Here is a 9,320-nt window from a genome sequence, read left to right on the forward strand (position 1 = left end):
GCTAATGTTGAACCTTCTGATAAAAGCAAAAGAACTTCTGTTTTGTAGGGACAGAAGAATGAAGGCATAGTTAACCTGAGCAAGCTGGGAGGCTGTTAGCATGTCTAATGTAAATTTTATCATTCAAAACCAGTATTTTTCCAAATCGTGCTGAGATGATGTGCATTCACGTTTCCGAATGCTTTTATGACATATCTTGAGAGACTGGTGGAGAATCCTGCTGGATTCTAGGTCTGTGCTAGAGATGAGTGGCAATTAAATGACAAAGCTGTAGGAAATGGAGCTGCAGAGCAATTGCCAATGGCAACTCCTGTGAAGACTGGTGTAGTCTGTAGGTTAATGCCAGTTGCTGAAAACTTTGAAATGTCTGTTTTACCTTAACTGAATGTAATGTTCTAAAGCTAACTGATTGAACTTCCTTACTCCTTGAGTTGACCACTGTTGTGAAAATTGTCCTGGCTTGATTGGATAGTGAATGAGACTTCGGTGGGAGTGTCCAATAATATAGTGCTACCTGTTTTCTGAAAAAGGCAAATACAATCCTAGGAAACAAGAATTAATGGAGTAGACAACAATTAGATCATTGATCTACTGATGTATAAGTCTGGCTTGGAGGGGAGGACAAATGGGGAGATAATCTAATGGCTTTACTTGCCCAGTGGTGTAATTAATGCTATTCAAAAGTCTTAATGTTGCTCTGTATCTGTTGATGCTGTTCCTCGTAGGAGAACTGGTAAGCTGATTGTTTTGTTATAAAACATCCATAGCAGAAGATGATGATCATGTTCATGTAGATACATTAATATAGTAGGGATATGCCCTCCTAGTCTACAGTATTTGCTAACCATGTTTTTTTTAATCCTAAAGGTTAGTCCTTGTAACATAGGAAGTGTATTTGAATAATGGTTTTGTGGTTTCAACTGCAGTTGCCCAAATGTTGTAGGCTGGTGCTTTTTCCCATGTACCACTTGTTAGGGCTACAAAGTTATGACTCTTCCACAGTTCTTAGTTACTTTTACTGAAATTTTACAAAGTAAATAATTTCAAAATACTGTCTGTAAACTTTAAGATCAACTGTACCAACATGCATTTTGGCTGTGGCAATGGACAACTATGGCTGTTCAATAGCTATCACTCTTGTCAACAAAGGAAAGCGTCTGTAGAAAATGCTTATGATGGTGCAAACAAACTTGTATCACTAGTGATGTTCAAATTGATACCTTTTATGGGACAAACCTAGTCAAAACTCAGGATCTAGCTGTGTGAGCTTCTCTTGTGGCAGAGGCAGAATGGCAGAAACAGTATGTGGTTGTTCATGTTGTTTTTCATGCTGATGGTCAATAGCAAGGCTGTAGATTTTAACAGACTTTTTTGAGTCATGCTATTATGCATGACTTGGAAAATGTCTAAACACTTCAAGTAATACTTTTTTTTTTGACTACTGATGACTTGATGGATGGATAGATCCATTGGGTGGGGTAGGGGAAAACAACTTTTTTTTCCTTTCAGAGCTAGCCAGAACTAGTAAAAGACTAATTGGAAAAGTTTTAAAAATTACTCCAAGGGAAGTTTACCTAAAGCTCTGTCTATAGCAAGATCTGTCTGTCATAGATCTCGTAGACTAATTATGGTTGCTCTATACTTACAGCAAAAGATAGAGTAATACCTGTCAGTCCTGTAAGGAGTAGAGGTTTGACTTGAGTAGATTCCTGCCCATGCAGGATCCTGGCAGGGGGCAGGAAGTCATAGCTGAGGGAGGAAACTCATGGTGAAACTCTTCTAGTGTTTAAACTCTCAATTCTCATATCTCCTATCACAAAGCTCAACCCCCTTTTTTATTCCTGTCCCTGAACTTAGTTCTACTAAAAATTCTACTCTCTTATTTCTCAATTGCCTTTTCCACTCAAGTCAATGCTCCCTTATCTGCTACAATTGCTCAGCTTCTCTGGTAACCTGACTGTACTGGTGCCTCTTGTCCCATGCTTTTCCTGGACACCAGTGTTTAGGTTTTTGCATTGGTCATGACCTTGTCTGGCTCCCTACTAAGTGGGGGAAAAAGCATACTACACTTAACAGCTGAGACCCTTGGCATCTCAGAGTGGGTTTGGGGGTAAAATATAACAGGTCCAAGGTTAACACTTCTTATGAAATTCCTTACCAGCAATATTTACAGTTATTAAAAGTGAGAGAGCCTGAACTGTAATTATTGGCCATGAATGTTGTATTCCCTCTTCAGCACTTTTAATGCTAATTCACCATTACCAGAAAATATACTGTTGGCATAACTTCCCAAAGAGCTTTGAGAAATTACCTTTCTTTTCATTGCTGTGATTTCTATTACATGGATGACTGTATTTCTATACATCTATAAATATCTACACTTATACCTACTTATCAGTATTCTATGAACTACCCAGTGCACATTGCACTTAATACTTGCAGGTGAATATTAGCCAGTTCATGCTCCCACTGAAAGCAAGATGTACTAATGGTCAGCCTTCCCACTTTGTTTTTTTTTTCACATAAAAATGTGAGGATGAATTTTGGCTTTTCCTGGACACAGGAGTTTTATAAAGGCTTTCCTAAAGCTCATGTGACACAGTGGGTATAGAACAGGGTTAATGGCTGAATTCACCCACAGAAGCCAAAATGAAGTCTCATAGAGTGAATACTGCACACAGTGCCCATGGCAAGCTGCTCTGATGATCATCAAAAGTGTATATGGAGCCCAACACAAACCAAACACACAGACAATAATTGCTAAAGACTTTGCTACTCTTTTATCTCGGGAAAGCCTAAATCTATTTGCCATAGTATTAGCAATGTCCACTCTGCTGGTGGTGTTGCATAAGCTTTCTGTAGTTTTGTAGAAACCATTCCTATGAGGCTTGGTCTCGACTTCCACCTGAAGTGGTGGAAGGTCTTGATTGACATTCAAATTTAAGGACTGATTGTCAAGCTTATGTAGGCTGAGCCTTGAAGCCTTTTTTGGGGGAGAAAGGCTGCTTGCTCTCTTCTTCTTCTCATGTTTGTGTCTGTTAGCAGGTTTTACAAAAAATACAGCGTGTTCCCTTTTTTTCCCCTGGAAACTCATTTCACAGTCCTCTTGGCCAGGTAATAGGTTTTCATTCCTGAGAGATGTGCGTTTCCTGATGTTGAGGTAAATACTTAAGTTAAAGTATGTAACCGTGATGAAAGGTGTAAAGAATTCAATAGTAGAGGCAATCATTAGGAAATACCAGTTGTAGAAGAACTCTGCATGACATTCTCCTTCAGGGAGGATGCTCTTTTGGGCAATGTGCTCCCAACTGAGAATGGCTGGACCATAGAGAAGAAAAGCAGCAATCCATACAGTGATCATCTTCAGTACTGCATGTCTGGTCATCCCTTTCTGAGCCCTGTAACTGACCTGAGAGAGAGAAAAGTTAAGCCACATACATTACTAGTATCTCAAACGGTTACATGGCTACCTTGGAATATGACCCTCTCTGTCACTTGTGAGGGTTGATAATATATTGATTTAGGGATGAGGGTTATACCAAGCTTACCCGTACCACAGAAAAGCTATTTCTGAAATATCCATTCCAACAAACATTATCAAGGTGACTGGATATGTTCTGACAATGTGCATCAGATCTGAAAAGCTAGAAAACTAAGGCTTTTCCAATGCAAATAACCACTGCTATTCCTAGAATTGGTTGTGACCAGTTGCTTACATAGTCAATTGCATTAGCTATGACACCAGTCTACAGAATGTCTAAAAACATGGCCCTTCAAAATTCACTTATTTAGAATTTTTAAATAATTTAATTTAAAATACATAAAAGATCTGAATTCGTAGAACACCCATGCAAGGTCTTTTCTTTCTGCTTTGTAGAGAGAGAGCACCTTTCTTAATGTGAAAATCGCACTCAAAAAATTTAATGGATAACAGCTTTTACTTCTGTTTGATATTCTTAATGTCATTCTTTTGTGAAGTACTTGCAGAACTCTTATCTGCAATTAAGATATATAGATGGAGTGTTGTGGTCTGCAAAGTGCTTTACAGGAGGAGTAACTAATTTCCCTTATTTAGAAAATAGAAAAGCTAAGGTGCAAAAAAAAAAAAAAGTCAGTAATACTGAGTCAGTAAACTGTATCAGCAATAGAATTCAGTAGAATCTTAAAATCAAGATCTTCTACTTCTCAATATTCTAATTCCCTGGTGTACTGAACAATATTCATATAGTGAATTGGAATTCAGTCTCTACAGTGGCCACACAGTGTTTTGGAATATGAAGTCCTCAAGCTTGAATTCTGTATAGGATTCATGTTTACTGCCTCAGTCTGTGGATCTTGATCTCCAAAGCCAATGCTGTTCTGGTAGAATATCCACACAGCTGAGGAATCCTGAGTTTGTCTGAATCGGGTCTGATTTTGCAATCCTTGAGAAAGCTACTACTGATTTCAGGAGCAGTCTTGTAGGAAGATTACCATTTTCATTGAAATAGAGAATAATTTAGAACTTCATATATTCCTGTTCATATGTTCTTATGCTGCCCTAACCCAACAGGCAGCTTCTGAACTCTTGCTTGGGGAGGGATTTTTATATGGAGGGTTAATTTGAAGTATTTTAAAGTGGCTGATTTTTTTCATTTATTATGACCAGTTTCTCTTTCTGTTTCTGAAACCATCCAGTCTATATATTTATACTATGTGTATAGTCATGAGTTTGGTTTATGAAAGCAAAATTCATGGCTAATTCAGAACCTAGAAAATAAAGGAATTGTAAGTGTTGACCGTTTAAGAATTAATCTGTTCATTTCTCCCTCTTCAAAAAGAAGTTGGTGAAACGCTAAGTTGCATATAAACTGTTAAAGTGATCTTGCAGCCTCTCTTTATACTCTGCCAAAAAAGTATCATTGCCTCTTAGTGTGATTTAGAATGAGCAATGAAGCTAAATTAACCTTTTAAAGGGATGTGGGTGGAACAGGGGGCTGAAGAATAACCAGCTGTGCGTAGAAGAGTGAAACCTATTAGCAGGTAAAATGTGTTATTTCTGCACCATCCAAAATACTTCGAGGCAGCATGGTCTAGGTGAAAATGAAGTTAGCTTTTCATTTTGCAAAGCCTAGTCTACTCCTTTTTCCGATAACTGAGACGCTGCATGACTGAGGCAAGGCTCTAGCTATTTCTGTAGTTGTTACATAGAAATAGCATTTGCATCCTTTGAAAGGTGTTCATTTATATTCTGCCACTTTTGAACCATGCACAGCTGTATACATCTAATTCTCCCTGAGAGTCTGGTATGCATTGCAAGGAGATCTATCTCTGCCTTGTGCTGCAGCTGGGATGCAGCTAGGCTGGCTTGGGCTATCAGTTGTCAACAAGTGCATTGCCATGTTCTGAGGGAGATGGTCTCTTTCAGCTGGGTAATACTTTTTAAGCTTATCCAAGGTGTGGCTGGGAAGGAAATAAGTACACCTTGTTGCCTCTGCCCTTCTAGCCAGAACAGCAGCATATACAAACCGTGCCTGTTTCTAAAACAGAGTACCTCTTCCAATGCAAAAGTGAGGAGCAAATGTCTTTTCTGCCAAAGCTGATATTTTCAGGACCAAGGGGAACTGCCTAGGTACCCCATGTCTCCTGTGGTGGTTGAGTGAGGTGCAAGGGAGTTGAGAGCCAGGTGACCTAGGCAAACCATCCTGCTTGAAACGGCAGCCCTGGAGCCCCTACAGACCACCCTCAGGACTACTTGCCCAGCCCTTACCGCTCTGGTGACAGAGATGAACCTGTCGAAGCTGATAAGGACGATGTTGAAGACGGAGGCGGTGCACACCAGGTAGTCTACCACCAGCCACAGCTTACACAAGCCCCTGCCGAGTCTCCACTCGCCCGTCAGCACGTAGGGAATGTAGAGGGGGATGCAGAAGCCGCCTGCGGACAGAGCTCGGCGGTGACAGGTGCAGCGCCGCGGACCGCAACCCTCTGCCCCTCCCGGCGCCCCGGGACTCACCCACCAGGAGGTCGGCGATGGCCAGGTTGAGGAAGAAGAAGTTGCCCTGCGTGCGGAGGCTCCGGTCCACCACGAACGCCAGAATGACCAGGGCATTGCCCAGCACCGTGGCCAGCACTAGCAGCCCCATCAGCGCCGCCAGCAGCGCGGCGGTGGCCGCGGCGAAGGGCCCGCCCTGCTGCCCGTCCGCCGCACAGGCGTTGCCCGCCGCCCGCGGGCTGCCGGAGTGGTTGAGCCACGGCAACTCCTGGCCCATGGCTCCCGCTGGAGAGCCCGCGGCGCTCCCCGCGCTCCGCCGCTGCCCGGCCCGGCTCTGGCGCTCGCCCCGCTCCGCTGTTGGCACCGCCCCTGCCCCGCCACAGCCCCCGCCGGGCGGAGGGAGGGGCCGGGCGCGGCGCGGCGGCTGAGGGGCGGCTCGGCGCTGCCCGCAGCCCGGCCGGTTCCCACCCGGCGCTGGGACGGCGCCGATGTGGCAAAACTTTCCGGAGTCCTGCCGCGGCGCTGCCAGGGCTGCGGGCGGGAGAGACCCGTTCCCGCCGCCCGCAGGCCGGCTCCCTCACGAGCCCGTTCTGCGAAGCGCCGTGAAGTAGCGCTTCCAACGGCCGCCCGCCCTCCTAACGGCTCCCCAACGGCCCCCCAACGGCCGCCCGCCCACTCTCTCAACGGCTCTCCCAGTTTCCTCCTCGTACGCTGTCATTGGCAGGGTAGTCTCCATTGCCTGCCTTGTTTCTACGGCTGATGCCTTGCACCATATCTGCAGCTCTTTCCTGCGGCCCATAGGGTCCTCAACTGACCTTTGCTTTCTGCCGTGTCTAGTAGACTTTCTGCCCCCTGTCACCGGCACGTTTGGCTGACCCAGCAGAGCCAGCGGCGTGGTGATGCGCTGGACGGCCATCTTGTGCCTCTGGGTGAGCCTGCTGCCTGCCTGCAGCCTCCTGGGGCGGACGAGGCTGTGGCCGCCTCAGCCTTTCCATCTGTGGGAGCACTGAGAAGGTCTCACTGCTGTGCCTGGCTACTTGTTTTCACAAAACTTGCAGGAATGCAGCATTTCTGAGACCTCTCTTTCCAAAACCGGCAGTGGATTTAGACAGCATTTTAAAGTGCGCTGTGAAAATGATGTCAGAGCGCCAGTTTTATCACAGAAGGCAGATCTATTCCAGAAACCAAACATGTGAGCATCCAGGAAAGGGCTAAGACGTCTTTCAGCTTCTGGCAAGATGGCTGACCCAGCGCAGGGGAGGAGGAGTGGGACCCAGTGACCCCTGAATCAGCTGCAGAGGCTGCTGACGCCTGCCAAAACTGAAGGGTCATTTAAGACAGAAAATGCGGCCTACCTCTACTTTCATGATTTGGCCCACTGGATCGTCATCTGCCTTAAAATATGTGGCCATTGATGGGCTTTGCCTTCCTTTCCGTGAGAGTTTCCTAGAGACTGTGAGCAGTTGGGGACTTGCTGCCTTTGGCATGGCTCCTTTATCACTGAAAGAAAACAGAACTTGCTCAAAAACAATCATTGGATGCGCATAATCTTCTCTTAACTCAGCCAATGTTTCACATATGGTAACTCCCCTTTTATAAAAGATTTGTATAAATCTGCAGTTCGAAATAACAGGTTTAGAAGCAGTTACAGCAACTTTCTAAAGACAGAGCTATTCAAATGGACGTCACGTAAGACAAGCAAGAACAGCTTAATAACTTGTCTGTTATTTGTCTGAGGTTGAGCATGTATTCTCAGGGCAACGGTGGACTGGCCTTTTCCCCAGAGGGAAGCATCAAGCCTTTGTCAATGTTGGAAGTACAAATTCCAGGCCAGGTAATCCCTATAAATCAGTAGCTCCACAGAGATTTTGCAATTTACATTGCTTATGATATGGCCTCTTTATTTATCTCAGTCCAGAGACAGAAATGGCAGCTGCATGTCTAGTGTGTATGAAGAAAATACTCTTTTGACATGCCCCCGTATCATTACCTCCCTAAAGCAAATAAGTAAAGCCACACAAAGCAAAAGTGATAGGAACAGTGAAGCCTTAGTTTATTACCACAGCGATTATTATTATTCCCTAATCTGGGGGCTCATTTACACTTCCCTTTGAGCCCAATTGGCAGTTTTCCATTCACTTCAGTTTGGGCAGGATCAAGCTTGTTGATAATTACTGCTATCTGATTGTGCTGTGGAATATAAAAGAAAAAAGAGGCAGCCAAGAGACAGAAGAAAAAATAAATAATCACCAGGAAAACATGGGAGAATTAATTTATTCTTTCACAAATAATTTCTATATTCTTTAACTCCTCTAATGTAAGGTGATTTTACAGCAGCTCAGTGAGTTTTCAGCATGTATGCTTGTGTACTGAATTTGAAGTAGCTTTTGTAATGTATTACCTCCTGGCAGATTTTGAGATTCTCAGTAAGTCCCGTAATAACCACCTTTACTCTCTTCTGATGCTCCTTTATTACTCCTGCTGCTTTGGCTGATGACTGCAACTCTTAACAAAATTCTGTTCCTAAAAGCAAAAACCATCAGTCCATAACTCTGCACTTTCGGGACTTATTGTTGAAGACTGTGCTATTGCTGTCCGGAGACCCTTGCAGACAGCAAATCCAAGTGTGCAGTAGGTGGCGAGCACTCTCAGAACAGCAGGTTTTACAAATCCAGACTTCAAGCATTTTCTTTTTCCCTGAAAAAGGGTTTTTTCATGTCCCGTGAGTTACTGTCTTTTTTACTGAGCTATGTTGATTTTCTTTTAAGAACATTAATTCTTGGGAGAAGAGCTTCACTTTACTTCAAAAGATATGTTATGGTGGTGTGGACATATGCACACATTGGGGAAAAGAACTCTTAAAACGAGCACAGGAAAGAGAGGAGAGCTATACCTCATCAGCTCCATTGTCTGAGCAGTGTGTCCTGGAGGGAGAACACTCTGATTAATGGATCCTGCCAGGATGAAGTAAAAGTAGATGAAGAACTCTTTGTAAAATGTCTTTCTGTAAGACTCAATTGTAGACTTCTGAAAACATATTTTGTTCCTGATGTTTAGCTAATCCTTGGAGCAAGAGACATAATTGATTAGAATTGGTAAAGAGGAGTGACAGTAGCCCAAGAAAATAATGAAAATTGCAGCATTTTCCAAGGCATATCAATACTGACGTGTTCTGGAATTTTAATTTTTGTTTCCTGTGATTTCTTTAGTGATAATTGTTTTCATTTCCATAAGACTTCCTTCAGTGATTTTTGAAATAGAGAGCTATCTGAATCATGCAGTTTCCCATGACTCTAGCGTATGTGGGTGAGTATATCTACAGAAATGATAGAAAAACAGAATGTTT

At 43.5% G+C, this 9,320-nt stretch overlaps 1 protein-coding gene across 1 annotated transcript; it reads right to left on the bottom strand.

Annotated features, from left to right (window-relative positions):
* Positions 1-52: 52 nt before the first annotated feature.
* LOC309594389 (histamine H3 receptor-like) lies at positions 53-6,251 on the bottom strand (the record flags this gene model as incomplete). Its single annotated transcript, XM_082320102.1, has 3 exons — positions 53-3,409; positions 5,750-5,916; positions 5,996-6,251. 3 exons carry the CDS (start codon positions 6,249-6,251, stop codon positions 2,519-2,521), a joined length of 1,314 nt encoding a protein of 437 aa, XP_082176228.1. The 3' UTR covers positions 53-2,518.
* Between the last annotated feature and the right edge of the window lie 3,069 nt (positions 6,252-9,320).

This window comes from Platalea leucorodia, assembly GCF_965183815.1.
Source record: "Platalea leucorodia genome assembly, chromosome: 8".
NCBI lineage: Eukaryota > Metazoa > Chordata > Aves > Pelecaniformes > Threskiornithidae > Platalea > Platalea leucorodia.